The sequence below is a fragment of the Bufo bufo genome, chromosome 2 (assembly GCF_905171765.1).
Source record: "Bufo bufo chromosome 2, aBufBuf1.1, whole genome shotgun sequence".
NCBI lineage: Eukaryota > Metazoa > Chordata > Amphibia > Anura > Bufonidae > Bufo > Bufo bufo.
This window is the reverse complement of record NC_053390.1, coordinates 416,664,247-416,687,394: the sequence shown is the minus strand read 5'-3', so window position 1 is coordinate 416,687,394 and position 23,148 is coordinate 416,664,247. Positions and strand designations below refer to the sequence as shown.

Sequence of the window (23,148 nt, the reverse complement as noted above, 5' to 3'; positions counted from 1 at the left end):
CCGGCCCCCCTCCCTCCCTCTATTGTGTTATCATTGGTGGCCAGTGTGCGGCCCCCCCTCCCTCCCTCTATTGTATTATCATTGGAGGCCAGTGTGCGGCCTCCCCCGGCCCCCCCTCCCTCCCTCTATTGTAATATCATTGGTGGCCAGTGTGCGGCCTCCCCCGGCCCCCCCTCCCTCCCTTTATTGTATTATCATTGGTGGCCAGTGTGCGGCCCCCCCTCCCTCCCTCTATTGTAACATCATTGGTGGCCAGTGTGCGGCCTCCCCTCTCCCCCCCCCCGATCATTGGTGGCAGCGGAGTGTTCCGATACTTACCTGCTGCGCTGTCTGTGACCGGCCGGGAACTCCTCCTACTGGTAAGTGACAGGTCTGTGCGGCGCATTGCTTAATGATCTGTCACTTACCAGTAGGAGGAGCTCCCGGCCGGTCACAGACAGTGCAGCAGGTAAGTATGATGCTTCTAATATTGTAATATTGCTAAGTAACCATGGCAACCAGGCCTGCAGTAGCGTCCTGGTTGCCATGGTTACCGATCGGAGCCCCAGAGCGATTAAACTGGGACTCCGATCGAAACTCTCCGCTGCCACCAATGATCAGGGGGGGGGGGAGAGGGGAGGCCGCACACTGGCCACCAATGATATTACAATAGAGGGAGGGGGGCCGGGGGGTGCCGCACTGGCCACCAATGAAATTAAAACTGGGGAGGGAGGGGGGTCTGCCCCCTGCTGCCTGGCAGCCCCTGATCTCTTATAGGGGGCTATGATATGCACAATTAACCCCTCAGGTGCAGCACCTGAGGGGTTAATTGTGCGGATCACAGCCCCCTGTAAGAGATTGGGTGCTGCCAGGCAGCAGGGGGCAGTCATGTACACAGTTCGTAGTATATTCTAACTAGAAGCGTCCCCATCACTATGGAAACGCCTCTGTGTTAGAATATACTGTCGGATATGAGTTTTCACGAAGTGAAAACTGATCTCTGAAAAAGCTTTTATGCAGACGGATCTTCGGATCCGTCTGTATGAAAGTAACCTACGGCCACGGATCACGGACGCGGATGCCAATCTTATGTGCATCCGTGTTCTTTCACGGACCCATTGACTTGAATGGGTCCGTGAACCGTTGTCCGTCAAAAAAATAGGACAGGTCGTATTTTTTTGACGGACATGAAACACGGATCACGGATGCGGCTGCAAAACGGTGCATTTTCCGATTTTTCCACGGACCCATTGAAAGTCAATGTGTCCGCGAAAAGAAATGGAGAACGGCACAACGGCCACGGATGCACACAACGGTCGTGTGCATGAGGCCTTATAGGGTTCTTATATGGCCTTTTGTCCAGATGTAATGTTAGGCCTCAGTTTCCTGAGTGTATTACAGCCCTGTACAATGTGTAAGCTCTACAGAATACTCTACCTCTATAATATGGCAACCTACAAAGCATTTAAAATACTAATTATTAGTTCTATCAATCTGGATCAGTTGTGTAGATGAACAAAATGATAAACTAGGGACTCAGCTCCCTAGACTCCTGTGAATACAACTGAACGTTTGTTTCTAAATAATAAACATGCCATTATAAAAGCATGCATTGTCATAATAAGAAATATTAAAATCTAATCTGGGGTGCGGATGGGCATAAAGTGGATAACCCAATCACATTACTTGTTATCCGTACCATTCTTAACTTCTTAATGGGAGTATAGATTTTAATGTAATCACAAAATGGTACAGCCAACATCTGTACCCTAGATGGCGCTGTACATCAATACAAACTAACTGCATAATCTTTTGAAACAATAGCAAAACCGGAAAAATGCACACAGCAAGAACATTTAAAAAAGGCTTGGTTTCACAGTTTCAGCAGTGTGTTGCATTTTGCAGTTTCTACTCTTGAAGGGGTTCTTTAAGAACACTAACCCATGGTTAGATGGCCCAGCAGGGTGCAAAAAAAAGACTCATCAGTCACGGGTGCTCTGGGTCCAGTGCCCAGCACCCTCTCCACTGCATCCGGTCCTGCTGAACTGGAAATGTGAATTGCCACCTACATGCATTTCACAGCTGCTGGCCAATCAAAGGTATCAGATGTGACATGCGCAGGCACGGTCATCGATTGGCTGGCAGTGGTGACCTGCATGTAGATAGCACATCTACTTCTAGTCCGGCAGGAACCAGAAACGGTGGAGAAGGAGCTCAGTGATGGACCCGGAGCACCTAGCCATCTAAAGATGGGTTCCCAAGGCTAACACAGTGGAAACTGTGACATGTCATCCAGAGACCATAACTACTCCTCATGGCAGTCTTTAATCAGACAGAATTTTAAAGGCTGTAAATAGAAAGAGAAGTTAAATAATGAATTCCCTTACAATGAATACTGTAAATAGAAGCTTTTATAACCTTGCAACTTCCACCACTCGCTGGGACTACTTGGAAGCCCCCCATTATCATAAAGTGTTGCCAATAAGCTACTGCAGAGTTTAGAGGGCATCTACACACAGTTATGCAGACATGAGACATTCAGTGTGTATTAAAGTTGTATCGTAAATTTCACTTTTCTATGAACTTGGAGCAACTTGCTTCTTCCTTGGTCTTGTTTTCTTGAATAAACCCTGGTATATTCTGTTATACATTTTCAGATGTCCTACTTCCTAAACTGAAAATCGTGCCAGCTCACAGTCAGCTGCCAAAAATTAATTTTCAGAGAAGTGATAGAAATGGACCAATTAGGTAAGTGTCCTTTCAACTTTAGAAACCACATTAATTTATTGCTTGCACAACCACACTGTAGATGCCAAGGGCATGAGGCTCACAGTAGCAGTATTGTCTTAAAATTGCCATGTGACAGATTTTTTTATGGGTTGGTTTCTAAATGAGAAATTTCAGCAAGAAGAATTTTTATTTTTTTTGTGAATGCCAGAGTGAGGAATGCCATACTCGCTTAGGAAGATAGTATGTAGTCAAGCAGACTGATGAGGCTCGAATCCATATATCTGACAATTACACTACCATGATAAATAAAGCACTAACAGCTATAGCATTTTTGAAGGTGCAAGTCAGTGACAGCTTAAAGGGTCGGAGTATTTCTGATGTAACAAGTTATCCCCTATCCACTGGTATCCTCAGCTATTTCTGGCAGTTCCATGGAGATGAATGGAATAGCAGTGCTCCTCCATTCATTTCAGGGGGCCCTGCTGGGTAAGGAGTCCTTGTTCTAATGATTGGTGGGAGCCCAACTGTCTAGCCGGGCAGCCATTTCCTCTCCTTCTTGATTGACATGGCCGAGTTCCTGCATAATCATCTCACCCGGCCTTGTCTATCAAGAAGGAGAGAGAGTAGAAGAAGCAGGAGGAAGGTGCATAGAGTGGCTTGGACCTGCCCACTAGGGCATTTAACTGCTTATTTGCATATAGATTAAAGGTACTATTTCTCCTAAAAGGTATCACTACAATCAGCTGAGCTAGCCCTACAAAGCAATGTGCTTAGTTTCTCAGCGAATTTCTAGGTGACACACTCCCAATAATTTCATGTCAATCTGCTCAGCTCCTCCACCATAACATGCCTTCTGCATGTTCGACAAAATGTTTACTTTTAATTCCACAGCATCTAATGTATAGAGGATTTTTTGAAGAATGTACAGGTATTCCGTCTATAAGATATCCTAAAAGGGGTTGTACCAGCTGGACAATCACTAAAGTGGGGATATAATAGTCAGGGAAGACATCTATTAGCCACAATGTTCTCGATGAGTTGATGTGACAATGTATTACAGTACATGATATCCCATTCATTTACATGGGCACTTCGTAAAGTTATATGTAAATTCAAGTTTTTGTAGTTTTGTTGCATTTCTTTCTTCTGCATGCAAACCTTATTTATACGGGACACTTGGGGACTGAGGCTGAGCAACACTGGTTTAAATAATATGCAATATGACATTGAGTATTTATTGCTACATGCTCTATGCAACTAAGTGCATTTCGAGACCTCCCCCCACAATAACCACACATAATATTTAATAATTGAAATTGTTCTCTGTAACATTCTATGATGGTATAATTACATTAATACTGGATACATATAGTAATATCTACTTGCTGGTAGGGCGTACAATGAGTAGCCATTCATTTTTATGACTTTACCAATTTCAGTTCCTACCAGGTGTTTGTGGTCCCATTGGTCCGCCGGTGCTCCTTTACCTGTGAGTCTTTGCAGGCTGTCCCATACTTTAATAATACATCAAAGACACATGGATATGTCACGGCTGAGTTTTTCCCTAAAGATGATCCCGACCATCTGGAATTCTCCATTGGAGACAGACAATATTATGGAGAATTCTATAATGCTCCTCTAGAGAGAGGAAAAGATTACTGCATAATATTACGAACTATAACAAAGGTAAGTCTAATGTAAAATCTCATTACGTCCAATTATGTAATAGATAATGATTTTTGCCACTTTTTATAATGGCACGTTGTGGAATATGCAAGTTAGGTATTTTCTCTTTGCAAAGCAACAGCTAGGTTTGTCTCATGCCCAGAAAAGCTATTTTTTACACTAGAATGTGGCCTTTTCAGGACCTAAATTGGTAGAAAATGTTTGCTTTAGGCTACATGCACACAACCATGTGTGTTTTGCGGTCCACAAATTGCGGATCCACATAAAAAAAATGGATGACATCCGTATGCCATCCGTTTTTTTTGCGGATCCATTGTAACAATGACTAAAACGGACAAGAATAAGACATGTTCTATTTTTTTTCTGGGGCATTTTTAGCGGACCCATTGAAATAAATGGGTGCACATCCTATCCGCAAAAAAAACGGAACGGACACGGAAACAATCAACATTCGTGTGCATGTAGCCTTATACTGTAGCTATTACAAGAGGATAAAATATGTCTTATTGGAAATGAATAACTTGGATCCCTTTTTGGCAGTATTTGAAAAATTAAGGTGAACTAAAATGTCATTTCTACAGAATAAAATATTTCAATGAGTAAAACTTTACTAAAGCTTAAAAAAATTAAAATGTGCCAAAAGTACTCAAATGGAAAATTCGGAATCCGTACACTACTGACATGTGTAATCTTTTTGCTGATGAGACAAAGATTTGTAACAGGGTTGATGTTCCTGGAGGGATACACCAAATGGAAGGATTTAGGAAAACTAGAGAAATGGTCAAAAATCTGGCAACTAAAATTTAATGTTGATAAGTGCAAGATAATGCACCTGGGGCATAAAAGCCCAAGAGCAGAATATAAAATCAGTGATACAGTCCTAACCTCAGTATCTGAGGAAAGGGATTTAGGGGTCATTATTTCAGAAGACTTAAAGGTAGGCAGACAATGTCATAGAGCAGCAGGAGATGCTAGCAGAATGCTGGGGTGTATAGGGAGAGGCATTACCAGTAGAAAGAGGGAGGTGTTCATGCCGCTCTACAGACCATATCTCCAGAAGGATATTGATACTTTGGAGAGAGTTCAGAGAAGAGCTACTAAACTGGTACATGGATTGCAGGATAAAACTTACCAGGAAAGATTAACGGACCTTAACATGTATAGCTTGGAAGAAAGACGAGACAGAGGGGATATGATAGAAACTTTTAAATACATAAAGGGAATCAACAAGGTAAAAGAGGAGAGAATATTTAAAAGAAGAAAAACTGCTACAAGAGGACATAGTTTTAAATTAGAGGGGCAAAGGTTTAAAAGTAATATCAGGAAGTATTACTTTACTGAGAGAGTAGTGGATGCATGGAATAGCCTTCCTGCAGAAGTGGTAGCTGCAAATACAGTGAAGGAGTTTCAGCATGCATGGGATAGGCACAAGGCCATCCTTTATATAACAAGGGCCAAGGGCTATTCATAGTATTCAGTATATTGGGCAGACTAGATGGGCCAAATGGTTCTTATCTGCCGACACATTCGTGTGTCGTATATGTTTCTATGTTTCTATGTAATGATGTACGGATTCCACTGGGGCTGCATTTAGTGTGGTACAGGCTGGAGCACACATATCTGCTTCAGCCTGTACAAGTGCTGTACAAGGCAGGAGCAGTGACATGCTATGTGAACTCTTGCCTGCGCCTGCTCACTCCGTTCTGCTGACATGTCAACGGTATGAGTGTACAGGTTCCAAAGCGCTAAAGGCACCTGAACGTCTGGTGCCTATTTCACAAAGAAAATGAAAGTATACTGTATAAAATTTCATTTTAGAACATTTAGAATAGGTTTTAATAAAGTTGATTTAAAGTTTACCTACACTTTATGCAGCATGTAGTATACTAATGTCCCAGCCAATTAGATATATAATATTAATGAGTATTTTTGCTATTAGATGTATGATATTAATAAGTATTTTTTGCTATTGTTTTAATATTTTAAGGGAATAGAACACTACTTTGTATCCTCTTCTTCAACCTCTCACACACTTGGGCTTAACTGAATGCATGGAGTGAGATCATGGGCTATGCCTGCTCTATACACAGCAGTGACACTCATACCAAGGAGCCAGGATACCTGGTCATGGAACACCCCAGATGCCACAGACAATAGGGACTGTAGCATCTGAAAGGTTAGACAAAGGGAGGGGGCTCCCTCTGTTCTCCTCTTAACAGCACCCAATGCAGTTGAGGAGTGCCAACTGGTTGCTATGCTAGCCAGGGGCCTGATAAGTTTCAAATCCACCTCCATCTGAGAAACAAGTGAAATTATTATTTATTGCTGAGATAATGTAAAATCATGTACAAATATTGTTTAAAGAATGAAATAGATGATCATTGAGAAAAACTTGCATGTGCACGGAACTTATCTAGTATTCTGACAGGGTTGAAGAACCTTTTTCTGGTCGCACCGCAGCAACCTATGGTGTGCTTCTCCAATATACATTCACTATAAAGTTTAAAATCCAGTTACAGGGTATTATAGAATGCTGGCAAAATCGCTATAATACAAGAGATAAAACAATTGCATATTCAAGTCTCAAGAGAACTAAGAAAAAAGTTGTTAATAATAAGAAAAAAAAAGACAAATATGAAAAGTTCAGAACCTCTGCTTTCCCATTTGTCTTAAAAAAAAGAAAAAAATAATAAAAAAGATAAGCATAATCGTTGTCCAAAATATTAATATGTCAATAACAATAAAAAAAAATCCCAATGTCAGAATTTCTGTTTTTGGTTATTACATTGCCACCAAAACTTAATAAAAAAATAAAAAACATACATCTTCACCAAAATATGCTCCAAATTAAAATGAACCTTTAGACGCGTGTCTCAAAAAATTTTAGGGAGTCAGAATATAGTGGCACAACATATTCTTTTTTGTAAAAAAAAACCATTTTACTTTTTTTTTTAAAAGGTGTAAATAGAGATTAGAGAGTCAAGTCTAAACATATTAAATTCATTATGAATTTTCCACCAAAAATGTGGATTCTAGTGAATCCGAATGGAGGGACTATACTGACAATGACACTATAGTATATAAAATCCTACCCTGGACATGCTTGTCTTTTCTGGGGTTATCCAGCGCTCGGACAGAGAGAGAAAAAAGAAATCTTTAAATGCAGAATACGACTAGTTTAGTCTTAGGGAGAGTTTATCGAGACAATAGCTACTTAGATAGATTTAAAGCAGGCATGCTCAACCTGCTGCCCTCCAGCTGTTGCAAAACTACAACTCCCAGCATGTTCGGACATTCAACAGCAGGGCATGATGGGAGTTGTAGTTTTGCAACAGCTGGAGGGCCGCAGGTTGAGCATGCCTGACTTAAAGTGTACCTAAAGTAATATTTTTTAAACTGTTAGAAACACAATAGTAATAATTTTTTGTCCTTCCTGAACCACTTTTCATTGCAAGCTAAAAAACACTTAGGGGAACAGAGTTTAGTGTTTTTTAGCTTCTGAAACCTGTCTGTTCCAAGTGAAAAGTGCAGTCTAGCGTCAGTACAGTTCCACAAGTGAATAGTGGCTGAATTATACTAACATACACAGGATGTTTAAGCACTGAGTGCTATATAGGTAGCAAGTGTGTGACCTGGGGAGTGCACCCCCATTGGTCATAGCAACTATAGCACATCAAGCTCACTACAGACTAGGCATCAGATAGTTTTAATCCTCTTTAGCTCATAGTTATTTAAGTATTTCTTAAACACTTTATTAAAAGTTAAGTTTTATCATCTGGGACAAGTGAGGTTATTGGCCGAATTAGGCTTTAGTTGTTTATGTGGTGACAGGCGCATTATTCACAAAATTATAGCACCATTGTACTCACTATGTTCCTTGGTAGCAGAAATAAGCCACTGCTGCCTTGCCTCTGCGGCTTGAGACACCCTGGCCTTATTAGAATAAAATTATCAATACTTCCCCCTCAGCTTACCACTGTATTCTAGTTTAGGACTGTCTTTCATAGCTATATCCAATGCCTTTTGTGCTGTATTTGATTTTTTATTTGATTCAACTTTAATGTCATAAGACATGTATAAATACAGGGTAACAAAATACAGTTTGCATCTATTCAGAAGGGCAAAGAGTCCTGAATATTTATGAGCTCCTGACTCTCCCCGCCTACCTGCTGCTGATTGACAGTTATTTTCCATATGAATCAGCAGCAGGTGGGCAGGGGAGTGGCTATAGCGCTGAATTAAATATACGCTGGACTCAATGACATCACGCTGGAATCAAATCAGCTCATTAGCATGCGGCATGTGCCATCTTTGTGTGTATATTATGAGGTAACCATCTGTCACACCAGTAAGTGAATACATCTAAGGTACTTTTTAGTAGTTAATGATTGTATATAATTAGTTAGATTATAATCAAATATCCACATGACAGGTTCCCTTTAAATCCAAGTTGCAAAAAATGAGCATCCATATACAGTGGAAAGAAAGGTCTTGCTTGCATCTGCTTCTGATTTATGCCCACAATATATGCAGCGAGCTGTAGGGGAGGTGGAGAGGATGGGAGTAGTTGTAGTCACAGTGGCAGTCCTCGCTATGTAGTTCCCTGGGCTGGGCACTTCCAGGCTTTGGGAATTTTTCTGTCTAATGGTAGTTTGGTAGTGTTAGGTTTTGATGTGCAAGGCAGGGTTCCCAGAAGTATTAGTCAAAGATGAGGCTGGGTTTAGTGTAACAAGTCCACTGTACTTCATTGAAGCAATTCGATAGATGGTTTACACAGGCACTGTACACATGTCTTGAGTATTGAGTATATGTAGTTCTCAAGGCTGTATAAGGGGCTGGTCCTTCACTATTTTCAGTCAGGCTGTAAAAACTCTCCTTTCCCAGCCTAAGGGAAGATTCAGAGATTCAGTAAAATGTGTAATTTATTCATTTAAATTCCTGCCTATTCTGGGCTTTGAAGTCAAGGAGGCAGTCCTATGAGTGACTGACAACCTTCCCTCTTTTACTGTCCGTACATAAAGAGCTGTCTCCTCCTTGACTTCAAAGCCCAAAATGAGCAGGAATTTAAATGTATAAGTTACAGATTTTACTAAATATTTTTCCATGAAACTATATATCAGTCTGCTCAACTCTTCCTGCTCTATAACTTAAGGATGCAGTCCAGATACCATGTTCAATGTGATAGGTACCAATCAAAATGTATCTTTATTAGAACTAAACAACATAGCATTATCCATCCTCCACCAAAGTTTACAGTTCACACAATGCAGTCAGGCAAGTAACGTTTTGCATTTGCCAAACCCAAACTTATCCATCAGACTGACAAAGTGTGATTTGTTCCTCCACAGGACACATTTCCACTGCTCCAGCATCCATTGGCAGCATGCTTTACACCACTCTATCCGATACTTGGCTGTCACCGCCAGTTCTGTGAGAAGATCTGGCAGACGTTCTTCTCTACCTCTTGTATGATGTTCTTTGTTTTGGTTTCACTTTCTCCATCTCCTTTCCTTCTGCCAGGTGTCACTTATTTCGACTAATCGTCTTCCTTTATAATCCCTCCCATACTGCCTCACTTTGCGGTTTATACTACTTCCTGGATGAGGTGTTCACTGCTGGAGGCTGCTTCTGCTGTTTGTTCAGATAAGTCATTTACTTTATTGTGTTTCCTTGCTGGCTTGATTCTAGGTGACCCTGACTCCGTCCGTATTAAGTGCAGGGAGCCGGTGGTCATGTCCCCTCACTATTATAGGGTTTTCAGGTGTCACACAGTATTAGGTACGCGGGCATGCAATCGTCTACCATACAGACCCTTGCATGTGCATAGCAGTCAGGGAGAGCTCTTAGTGTTTTATAGGGCTCACCTATAAGCTCCTTAGTTTGGGATCAAGCCAGTCGCTCGTTTATTTATATGTTCCAGCTATCTGCTAACTTCATCCGTGACATTGGCATTATGCTTGGTGATGTAAGGCTTGCATGCAGCTGTTCGGCCATGGAAACAAGGGGCAGATTGGCCATAGACCTTACAGATAAATTTCCTGATGGGCTGATGTATAAGGCGCCGCCTGGGCCCTCTTCCCGGTCGGCCAGTGGAAGTGTTTTGGAGATGTATTTTGTGCTGCTGGCAGTATTTTATGATGGACTGTGGTATTTGGCTCTGTTGGGGTGGTATAATGTGCCACAATATAGTACTGCTGGCCTTGCCTTCCATCAATTTGGACCCAACTAAAAAGCCGACCCCTGATGGAAACCCATGCCATTAAACGTACAGCGTACTATTTTTGTGTTGTTGCCAATGCCAAAGGAGGTTTAGAGCTTAACAGAGCATTGGTGAGATTTATGTGACCCTGCTCTGTGACTTTATATAGTCTGCCACGTCGTGTCTGAGTTGCTGTGGTTCCTAAATGTTTCCACTTTGTAATAATACCACTCACAGTTGATGGTAGAATGTCTAGGAGCGAAAAAAATTCACAGACTGACTTGTGGAATTGGGAAGAATACAACACTTTTTGGTCCAGTTTGATTTGGCCTCTACTTCCCATTAGCTATTAATCACCATTTGGCTTTTCTTGTTTAAGGACATTAAAGGGCATCTGTCAGCAGATTTATACCTGGACCCGGCTGACCAGTTGCATATGCTTTGCAGCTGAAGACATCTGTGTTGGTCCCAGGTTCACATGTGCGCACATTGCTGAGAAAAATTATGTTTTAATATATGCAAATAAGCCTCTAGGAGCAACGTGGGTGTTGCCATTTCTCCTAGAGGCTCTGTTTTTTCTGCAACTGCTGTGCCCTCTTCACTTTGATTGACAGGGCCAGGCAGTGAAAACTTCATCACATATGATCCTGTCAATTAAAGTGCTTGGTGCTTGAGATAACCTGCAGCGAGCTTAGTAACAAGCAGGTTCGGACTGGCCCACAGGGTTACAGATTAAACCCCCTTGTGGGCCCCTGAGAACTGTGGGACCCTATTCTCCCTCCCTCGACACAAGTGGCTCATAACACAGTAGACTTACTGCATTACATACATATATATTCAATGTACAGCACCTCAACCAACCTATGTTCATATAAAAAACTTGATAGATTATTAAAGAAACCCCAGTTTATTATTATAGACACGATCAGAGCTGAGATGACTTCTAGGTATAGAGGAAAGCTGTCAGTGTCCTCTTCTCCCCAGGACCTACCTTTTCAAAGTTGCTGCAGGGACCCCCGTATTCAATCATCTGGTAGCATCTTGCTGCTGTGTGAGCAGGTAATATTTCAATGTATCCTTACAGTGGGCCCCTAAAATACATTTTACTAGTGGGTCCTAGGGAACTCAGTCCGACACTGGTAACAAGAGAAGACAAAAGTGTTATAAACGGACATGGTAGGTGGGGGTCTTGTTACACATTTTGCATCGAACATAGGAGTCAGGAGCTATCTGTGATAGTTATCCTGTCTGCAGGAGTAACTTAAACAGGCCCAGGCTATAATAAGGCACAACAAGATGCTGCCTTAGGGCACAGAGATGCTGAGCCAATGGGGAGGGGGGCGGCAAAATAAAACTTTTAAAAAAAAAAAATCACTTGTGCGCCGCCGCCTACCCGCAGCTTTTCTCCTATGTGTGGTCCTGGTATCTACTCTCTGGGCTCCCGACAAGTTTGAGGACCTTTCCCACTCAGCCAATCAGTGGCCGCAGCTGTGTCACGTGTCTGGCCAGTGATTTTCCACTGAGCCAATCACTGGCCTAACACGTGACACAGCTGCGACCACTGATTGGCTGAGTGGGAAAGGTCCTCAAACTTGTCGGGAGCCCAGAGAGAAGATACCAGGACCACAAAGAGGAGAAGAGGAACTGCTGCAGACGGGACCAGGGCCAGGTGAGAATAATGTTTTTTTAGACAACATTAATGGGGGGAGGGGGGGTGACATGGGAGGGGGGAAATGTGCCAAGGAGGGGGAGAAATGTGACATGGGGGGGTGATGTGACATGGGGGATGATGTGACATGGGGGATGATGTGACATGGGGGATGATGTGACATGGGGGGGGTGAAATGTGACATGGAGGGGGTGAAATGTGACAGGGAGGGGGAGAAATATGACATTGAGGGGGAGAAATGTGACATTGAGGGGGAGAAATGTGACACTGAGGGGGTGAAATGTGTTATGGAGGGGGAGAAATGTGACATAGGGGGGTGATGTGACATGGAGGGGGAGAAATGTGACGTGGGGGGATGATGTGCCATGGGAGGGGAAGAAATGTGACACAAAAGGGGTGATGTAAAAAGGAGGGGGTGATGTGACATGGAGGGGGAGAAATGTGACATTGAGGGGGAGAAATGTGACATGGAGGGGGAGAAATGTGACATTGAGGGGGATAAATGTGACATGGAGGGGGAGAAATGTGACATGTCACATTTCTTCCCCCATTTCACATTTCTCCCCCTCCATGTCCCATTTCACCCCCTCAGTGTCACATTTCTCCCCCTCAATGTCACATTTCACCCCCTGCATGTCACATTTCTCCCCCTCCATGTCACATCACCCCCTCCTTTTTACATCACCCCTTTTGTGTTACATTTCTTCCCCTCCCATGGCACATCATCCCCCCATGTCACATTTCTCCCCCTATGTCACATTTCTCCCCCTCCATGTCACATCACCCCCCTATGTCACATTTCTCCCCCTCCATGTCACATTTCTCCCCCTTCATGTTACATTTCTCCCCCTCCATGTCACATTTCTCCCCCCTCCATGTCACATCATGCCCTCCTTGTCACATTTCTCATTCCACCCCATGTCACATTTCTCCCCCTGCATGTCACTTTTCTCCCCCTCCATGTCACATCACCCCCTCCATGTTACATCACCCCCTCCTTTTTACATCCCCCCCACCGAGTTCTGGTGGTGGTGGGGGAAGGGGGTGGTTGCCAAAATGTAGCTTTGCTTGTGTTAGCAAAAATCCTTGCACCAACCCTGAACTTAAAGGTAATGTGTCATCAAAAAATGATGTATTGTTTAACCCCTTGAGGACCTCCGCCATACATGTAAACATGGCACCTGCTCGCACGTGCAGCGGGCACCATAGCCACCGGGTTTCTGCCATTTTAAATAGCCGAGCCCCGCAGCACATGTATGTGATCGGCCATAAGGCTGTTCACATACATTTTCCCCTTCAGATGCTGTGGTCAAATGTGAGCAGTCCGGAAGCGGAAGCCGCGTGCTTCTGCTCCGGTAACAGCGTTCCCCCGGCTGAGATCGGAGAACCTGTTACATTGCTGAAATAACCCGAAGCCTCAAGCAGGCTTCGGAGTCTATTTAAGGAATATACCAATACAGGCCACTAGGTGGCAGCATTGTATTGTTATATTGCACATTAAGTGTTCAATGATGGCTATATATCAATGAACACAATGGGCAATCTTATTGTCAACCAAGGTGACTTTAAAAAAGTCTATTTTTTACAAATATATAAAAAAAAAAATCTAAAAGTTCAAATCACCCCTCTTTCCTTAATATAAAAATAAAAATACTTAACCAATAAAAAACTTAACAAAAAAAACAAACATCATGGGTATCGCCGTGTGTGAAAATGCCCATACAATTAAAATATAACAATATTAATAGCAAATAGCGCAACGGAATAAAAAAAAAGCAGCCATTTTTTGTCACTTCAACTAACCAATAATTTTTTTATAATAAGTGATCAAAAACTCGCACACACTTCAAATTGGTATCACTGAAAAGTACAGATCATCCCGCAAAAAATGAGCCATCACACAGCCCAGTACACATAACTGCAAAAAAAGTTATAGGGGTCAGAATACAGGGAGTGCAGAATTATTAGGCAAGTTGTATTTTTGAGGATTAATTTTATTATTGAACAACAACCATGTTCTCAATGAACCCAAAAAACTCATTAATATCAAAGCTGAATATTTTTGGAAGTAGTTTTTAGTTTGTTTTTAGTTTTAGCTATTTTAGGGGGATATCTGTGTGTGCAGGTGACTATTACTGTGCATAATTATTAGGCAACTTAACAAAAAACAAATATATACCCATTTCAATTATTTATTTTTACCAGTGAAACCAATATAACATCTCAACATTCACAAATATACATTTCTGACATTCAAAAACAAAACAAAAACAAATCAGTGACCAATATAGCCACCTTTCTTTGCAAGGACACTCAAAAGCCTGCCATCCATGGATTCTGTCAGTGTTTTGATCTGTCCACCATCAACATTGCGTGCAGCAGCAACCACAGCCTCCCAGACACTGTTCAGAGAGGTGTACTGTTTTCCCTCCTTGTAAATCTCACATTTGATGATGGACCACAGGTTCTCAATGGGGTTCAGATCAGGTGAACAAGGAGGCCATGTCATTAGATTTTCTTATTTTATACCCTTTCTTGCCAGCCACGCTGTGAAGTACTTGGACGCGTGTGATGGAGCATTGTCCTGCATGAAAATCATGTTTTTCTTGAAGGATGCAGACTTCTTCCTGTACCACTGCTTGAAGAAGGTGTCTTTCAGGAAACTGGCAGTAGGACTGGGAGTTGAGCTTGACTCCATCCTCAACCCGAAAAGGCCCCACAAGCTCATCTTTGATGATACCAGCCCAAACCAGTACTCCACCTCCACCTTGCTGGCGTCTGAGTCGGACTGGAGCTCTCTGCCCTTTACCAATCCAGCCACGGGCCCATCCATCTGGCCCGTCAAGACTCACTCTCATTTCATCAGTCCATAAAACCTTAGAAAAATCAGTCTTGAGATATTTCTTGGCCCAGTCTTGACGTTTCAGCTTGTGTGTCTTGTTCAGTGGTGGTCGTCTTTCAGCCTTTCTTACCTTGGCCATGTCTCTGAGTATTGCACACCTTGTGCTTTTGGGCATTCCAGTGATGTTGCAGCTCTGAAATATGGCCAAACTGGTGGCAAGTGGCATCTTGGCAGCTGCACGCTTGACTTTTCTCAGTTCATGGGCAGTTATTTTGCGCCTTGGTTTTTCCACACGCTTCTTGCGACCCTGTTGACTATTTTGAATGAAACGCTTGATTGTTCGATGATCACGCTTCAGAAGCTTTGCAATTTTAAGAGTGCTGCATCCCTCTGCAAGATATTTCACTATTTTTGACTTTTCTGAGCCTGTCAAGTCCTTCTTTTGACCCATTTTGCCAAAGGAAAGGAAGTTGCCTAATAATTATGCACACCTAATATAGGGTGTTGATGTCATTAGACCACACCCCTTCTCATTACAGAGATGCACATCACCTAATATGCTTAATTGGTAGTAGGCTTTCGAGCCTATACAGCTTGGAGTAAGACAACATGCATAAAGAGGATGATGTGGTCAAAATACTCATTTGCTTAATAATTCTGCACGCAGTGTATGGTTATAATTTTTTTTTCCTCAAAGGTTTAAAAAAAAAAATCAGTATTAATTGATCTGGAGAATGAAGATAACAGGTCAATTTTACCGCACGCATAGTGTACAGTGTAAAAAAATAATAATAATAAAAACCTTTATCAGAATTGCATTTTTTTCCAATTCTACCCAATTTGGAATTTTTTTTCCGCTTCCTACTACATGGTATGCAACCGTAAATGGTGCCATTAGAAAGGTGGGGAGTGAAAAACGAAAACGCAAAAAAGGAAATCTGAGGGTCCTTAAAGGGTTAAATCACATTTTTATGTTTAACATGCTTTTAAAGAATTTTTGATTATGTTAATTTTAATTTTCCATGCCAATATGGAATAATTTCAGGGAGAGCACTGCTGCAGCCAGACACTTCCTCTGCCAGTCAGGGGAATGTCAGCTTCAGTAAACAGGGGACCAGGAGAGCAGGGCAGGCCAGACAGTTACTGGTAGTGAGAGACTCAATTATTAGGGGTACAGATAGGGTGATCTGTCACAAAAACCGGGATCGCCGAATGGTGTGTTGTTTTCCTGGTGCTCGAGTTCGACACATCGGTTGACAGATTACTGGGAGGGGCTGGAGAAGATCCAGCGGTCATGGTCTATATTGGAACCAATGACAAAGTTGGAGGTAGGTGGAGCGTCCACAAAACTGATTTTAGGGATTTAGGTCACAAGCTTAGCGAAAGGATCTCAAAGGTAGTGTTTTCCGAAATACTGCCTATACCACGAGCCACACAAGAAAGGCAGCAGGAGATTAGGGAGGTTAACAAGTGGCTCAAGAACTGGTGTATGAAGGAGGGGTTTGGGTTCCTGGAGAACTGGGCCGACTTCTCTGTCGGCTACAGGCTCTATCATAGGGATGGGCTGCACCTCAATGGGGAAGGGGCAGCTGTTTTGGGGGAGAAGATGGCTAGAAGGTTGGAGAAGTGTTTAAACTAGGGACTGGGGGGAGGGTAATTACGTTATAGGATGGGAAGATAGTGCACATAGAGACCGGGGGCAAGGTAATGGGACTAGGGGAGAAATGGAAGGAGGGACTAGAACAGTTCAGAAGGAAAGTTGTAGGGTAAAAAATATACATAAACCTCTCAAATGTATGTATACCAATGCCAGAAGCCTGACTAATAAGAGTGGGGAACTGGAATTAGTGATGTGTGAGGAGGATTATGACATAGTGGGAATAACTGAGACATGGCTGGATGATAGCTATGACTGGGTGGTTAACGCACAGGGTTACAGTCTGTTTAGAAAGGATCACCAAAACCGGAGAGGGGGGAGGGGTTTGCCTTTATGTAAAGTCCTGCCTAAAGCCCACACTCCGGGAAGATATAAGTGAGGGACATGAACATGGGGAGTCACTGTGGGTAGATATTAAAGATGAGCGAATCGAAGTTGCCAGAAAAATTCAATTCGGACCAAATCCGAATTTCATCAAATTTTTTCCTAAAATGGCTGCTGCACATGTTAGAACATGGAGCTAAGAACTCCTGGAACGAGGGATAACCCACAATGCCATGCATGCAGCCAATCAGCAGCCAGCCAGCACTGTGATGTCACAGCCCTATAAATAGCCTCAGCCATCTTGGATTCAGCCATTTTCCAGTGTACTTAGTGCAGGGAGAGACGTCAGCAGGCGCTAGGGACAGTGGTAGAAAAGACTTTAAAACTTTTATTTTGCTGAATAGAAGTTCAGGGAAAGAGCATTAGAAGTGTATGGAAAGGATAGGAATTATTCCATAGTATTGAAGCAGAACAGGGTTCTGGAGAGTACAGCCTGGGTAATAGAAACAATCCTATTACACCTTGCTGCTCTGACTGGGGCTCCAAATTGCCATTATACTGCTGCTTTCAGGTTTGCAATAGATGATACCTCTGTAATTTCAGCAAACCGTTCTTTTTATATGGGTGAAAGTGCTGTGTGATACAGCCATTAACAGGGTGTATTACTAGGAAATATTTCTATGTCTTATTAGCCCTTGTGCGTTGCAGTTATATGTTCTAAAGCCTTTATTGGCGTGTATTAGTGGCAAAAAAGGGCTTATTAGCCGTTGTGTGGAGAAGTGACAAAATTACAGCCCTTTTTGGCGTGTATTAGTGGCAAAAAAAAAAGGATTATTTGCCGTTCAGTGGTGCAGTTATATGTTCTAAAGCGATTTTTGGCATGCATTAGTGGCAAAAAAAAGTATTATTTGCCGTTCAGCTGTGCAGTTATATGTTCCAAAGCCATCTCCACACTATGTCACCTTGCCAGTCTGTAGCCTCCTCATGCTGCTGCTGCCACCTCCACACTCTGTAGTTGTGCCACTCTGTGGTCTCCTCATGCTGCTGCCACCTCCACACTATGTCACCTTGCCAGTCTGTGGCCTCCTCATGCTGCTGCTGCCACCTCCACACTATGTCACCTTGCCAGTCTGTGGCCCCTTCATGCTGCTGCTAACTCAACACTTTCACGTTGCCAGTCTATGGCCTCCTCATGCTGCTGCTGCTGCCACCTCCACACTATGTCACCTTGCCAGTCTGTGGCCTCCTTATGCTGCTGCTAACTCAACATTATGTCACCTTGCCAGTCATAGTCATTCTTTACAGTAAGAGCAGTGAGACTATGGAACTCTCTGCCTGAGGAGGTGGTGATGGTGAATCCACTAAAAGAATTCAAAAGGGGCCTGGATGTATTTCTGGAGTGTAATAATATTACAGGCTATAGCTACTAGAGAGGGGTCGTTGATCCAGGAAGTTATTCTGATTGCCTGATTGGAGTCGGGAAGGAATGTTTTCCCCTAAAGTGAGGAATTTGGCTTCTACCTCATGTTTTTTTTTTGCCTTTCTCTGGATCAATTTGAAGGATAACAGGCTGAACTGGATGGACAGATGTCTTTTTTCAGTCTTATAAACTATGTTACTATGTTACTAATTTAAACAAAAAACATAGAATCCTGTAGTTTTCGCGCTGGCCACTAAGCCAAAAAATAAGCACCACTTCTTGGTCTGTACAGATCACTTTACTGCAGTTACCTGCTTATCTATACGTAGAGGTGATATCATTGCAGGCAGGATTAGAATGACAGATAAGACAGGATCCACCATTCACAATAGGTGATTGTCAGAGCTTATCAATTCTTTCTTCTTATAATGTCCTCTGCACAGGTCACAAAGCATGCCTAGAAAACTCTCCCATAGAAGTCACTGAGGTCCCCTCCTGATCATTGTGTCTATGGACCTCATAATCATGTTCAGGATTAGGAAAAAATGTATAAAAATTGTAATCAGAAAATAAAATCAGATTAGAAAAAAGAATATGTGTTGCTATCTAGTTTTAAGTGGCATATACTGTACATTTTTTTGTGACACAATTTCCTTTAAGATAACCAAGGTCACTGCACTCTGTGATTTTATATGAAAGGCCACACAAGATATAGATGCATCAATGTGTTTGTCTTTGATTAGCATATTATGGTCCTTAATATAAAATGAGCAGTCTCATTCAACAGGACATGTATCAGCTATTGACTTTTGCTGATAAAACTGTTTGCTCAAATGATTGTTTGTAAGAAGATTCACTACCTTCTTGCTGTAATTATTTTTTCCTATTACTTATAGAGTGCCAACATATTCCACAGTGCAAGTATGATTTTAGACAAAGGGTGGCCCTGGGCAAAATTAATATTAGGACCCCAAATACTGGATTATTGTACCAACAACACACTCATCAGTCAGTTCAAAAGGAGTTGTGAAGAGATCTCTCGCGCTTCCAGGGGCATTGTTAGGGTATATGCCCCAAACACAGTAAAAAAATAATTTATCATATTTATTTTTCAGAAATTACCACTATGCAAGAACCAAATATTACTTGCAAATAATGATTGAATATCACCTCTATACTGTTCCTGAGCAAAATGCATGGTGGTTCAGGGGTTAGCAGCTGTCCGGTTCAAGTCTAACCAGGGGTGCACCTACAGGGGTGTCCAATGGATCTGGAGCACCCCCCCAGAAGCAGTCTGAGATAAGCGGGGGGCGGCGGCGGCAGCAGGTCCGTGGGAAATTAGTGTTTCCATTGTGGAAGCGCTCATCTGTTTACATTCATCCTAATCGCTGTCCTCACGATAGCGATACTGTTGACTGCAGTGGCATGGCACAGGAGCTGTGTCTCCCTTCCACGTTCCTCTGACAGACTGGCACTAGGCCTGAAGCCTATCAGAGGCCGACGCAGATGGCACAATGACGTCATCATCATCGCGCCGCCTGAGCTGGGCAGCGTACAGTGCTGGACACAGGCCAAAAAAGTTCTGCATCGCATCGCTGCCAGAAGCATGGTGGTAAGTATAAGGCTGGGTTCACACCTGAGCGTATTCGATAAGCGCTTTTTACAGGCTTTTTTATCGGGCGTTTGTATGGGGCGTTTTTAATGGGTGGAAACAAGCAAACGCCCATTTAGGCGCGTTCCCGCTGAAGTCTATCGGCGGGAACGCGCGACAATACGCCCCAAAGAAGCTCCTGTACTTCTTGGGGCGTAGGGCGTTTTACAGTGCGTTCGTACGCGCTGTAAAACGCTCAGGTGAGAACCATGCCCATAGGGAAACATTGGTTTTTGCCTGTTGAGCGTTTTACAGCGCGTAGGAATGCGCTGTAAAACGCTCAGGTGTGAACCTAGCCTTTTTGTTTTTATTTTTATTTAGTACAATGCTGTTGGGTGCACTATTGTGGGGGCACATAATGGGGGTCACTATAGGAAAGGAGAGGACAGAAGAACTATGGGGGCATCTAATGGGGCACTAATAAGGGGTATTTCATACTGGCACATTATGGGAGACACTATGAAGGCATCTCCTAGGGGCACTATATAGGGGCCTTTTATACTGACAATTATGGGGGGTACTATGGGGAAGGGGCAAAGGGGAGCACTATGGGGACATCTACTGGGGGCACAATATAGGGGCATGTTATACTGGCACACATTATAGGGGACACTATGGGGATGGGCAGAAGCACTATGGGGGCATTTACTGGGGGAACTATATAGGGGCATCTTATACTGGCACATTATAGGGGGCACTATGGGGAAGAGGGGAGAGGAGCACTATGGGTATTTACTGGGGGCACTATATAGGGTATTTTATACTGGCACACATTATGGGGGCACTATGGGGACATTAGCTCAACTGGGGGCACTAAGAGGGGGTATTTTTTGTAAATTATTAACTTAAATGGGCACCTTGGTATAATGACTGTTGAACTATAACCTATAGAAGAATATGTACTGCTTTGCATTGCTGTGTTTGTGCCTGACAACCGAATATTTGGAGTCATTTATCAAACTGGTGTGAAGTAGAACTGGCTTAGTTGCCTATAGCAACCAATCAGATTCTACCTTTCATTTTCCAAAGGAGCTTTCAAAAAAGACAAGTTCCAAAGTTATGTAAAGGCGTATGGCAGGGCTCCATAGGAACTAATGTGCAGCAGCCTCTTGTTACTTATCTGGCGCACACTGCATCTTGCTCCCTAGATCCTTGCCGGGTGGAGCTGGAGCACACCTGGAAGTTGTGTTAAAGACTCAACATGTTATGTACTATTACGTCACATGTCAGGAAGGGGTTAAAGGAGAAAAGGGGGCATTTTTTAAGATATGTGGCTCGTGGGTCTCCTTCAGGGGTGGATTGGCTATAGACCCTAGAGGGAAATTTCCCAGTGGGCTGATGCCTAAGAAGGCCACCCAAGCTCTCCTCATGGCCGGCAGCCGGGTTCATAATGAACTGATTTTTTCTTACACGTTTGGCCATCAGCAGCAGGTGCCCTCCTGTATTCAACTGTATCGACATCCTCAGGACAGTAATAGAGTTGAATATTGTGGAGCAGGTGGTAGTATTTTGCACTGCACTGTGGTATTTGGTTCAGCTGGGGAAGTATGTTGCCCCGCACCATGGTATTGCTTGCCTTGCCTACTTTTGTTGTCCCGGCCTATATATCTTGGCCCTGCCTAATTATGTTGCCCCATCTTCTGTCAGTTTGGACCCACCAGCAACATGGGGCCACTTTTAGCTTCTTTTCCAGGGCCACTTTTAGTTCCCATTCCCCCTCTGGTCCCCTTTGTGGACAAGGCCTGGGCTTTTGCCCAGTTTGCCACCTAAATGCCAGCTCCACATACTGTACATTTGTATAATAATAATAATATAACAGGCCATTATTGTCTCCAATAGCATATCAATATGTGCACAAATATGGATAAGTCCAAATAAAGCAATGGATGTATCGAGACACTGGAGACTATTCTTGTATTTCTTTCAGTTCTTTCCAGTTGCTGCCATATCCTACATAACTTTAGACATAATCCGATCATTGGACAAAATCCAACTGCAATCCCATATTGATCAGAAAGACAGATTCTTGCTCAAGGGGCAGATTAATAAATGCTTACTGAAATTTGGACAGTGTAAATGTAGACTAGGCAGCCTAAAGTTGTGCCAGATGTATCACAGTGGCTGATGCTGGATGATACATTTGGTGTTCTAGACTGTCAGATCTAAGTCTATACCACCTATTAGTTGGCTTAAATTGTGGCAAAATGTGGCAACAAAATTCTGGCATAAATGTTGTGCCCACAATGCTGTAATTTAAAGGGGCATTTCAGTTAGATTAAGTTACCCCTACCCACAGAATAGGATATAGCTATTACATTGGTGTGGGTCCTACCACCTGCAGCCCCCCTGAAATGAATAGAGTGGCTGGTCATGCATGCGTGAGGCTGCTCCATTCATCTCTATGGGAATTTCAGAGATACCCCTTTAAGGCATGCCCCTTTCTGCTAAGCCATACCCACTTCCTCTATAAACTGCACGCTATTGAAGTGAGAGATGCAAAAAGTATCTGACATTTAATAAATGTAGCAGGCATATGCGCCAGTATCCTGGTTCAATATATTCTATTGTGAATTTACTCCAAAAATAAAATGTAGTCCAATATTGCTGAATAGATCCCAATGCAATCCTCCCTTTAGTCCTGGTCCTTCCTGACTCTACTAATATAGTTGATGAATAGAAATAATTGATGTACACTGTTCAAAAAAATAAAGGGAACACTTAAACAACAAAATGTAACTCCAAGTCAATCACACTTCTGTGAAATCAAACTGTCCACTTAGGAAGCAACACTGAGTGACAATCAATTTCACATGCTGTTGTGCAAATGGGATAGACAACAGGTGGAAATTATAGGCAATTAGCAAGACACCCCCAATAAAGGAGTGGTTCTGCAGGTGGTGACCTGACCACTTCTCAGTTCCTATGCTTCCTGGCTGATGTTTTGGTCACTTTTGAATGCTGCCGGTGCTTTCACTCTAGTGGTAGCATGAG

The 23,148-nt window shown here is 42.8% G+C and overlaps 1 protein-coding gene across 6 annotated transcripts in view; it reads left to right on the top strand.

Moving 5' to 3' along the window:
- The window catches only part of SUSD1 (sushi domain containing 1), a 221,949-nt gene that overhangs the window by 112,986 nt on the left and 85,815 nt on the right, over positions 1-23,148 (top strand). For all 6 annotated transcript variants that reach the window (XM_040417307.1, XM_040417304.1, XM_040417302.1 and 3 more), the window contains exons 20-21: positions 2,637-2,727; positions 4,149-4,395. In XM_040417307.1, coding sequence (XP_040273241.1) covers positions 2,637-2,727; positions 4,149-4,395 — 338 coding nt within the window. The remainder of the gene's footprint in view (positions 1-2,636; positions 2,728-4,148; positions 4,396-23,148) is intronic.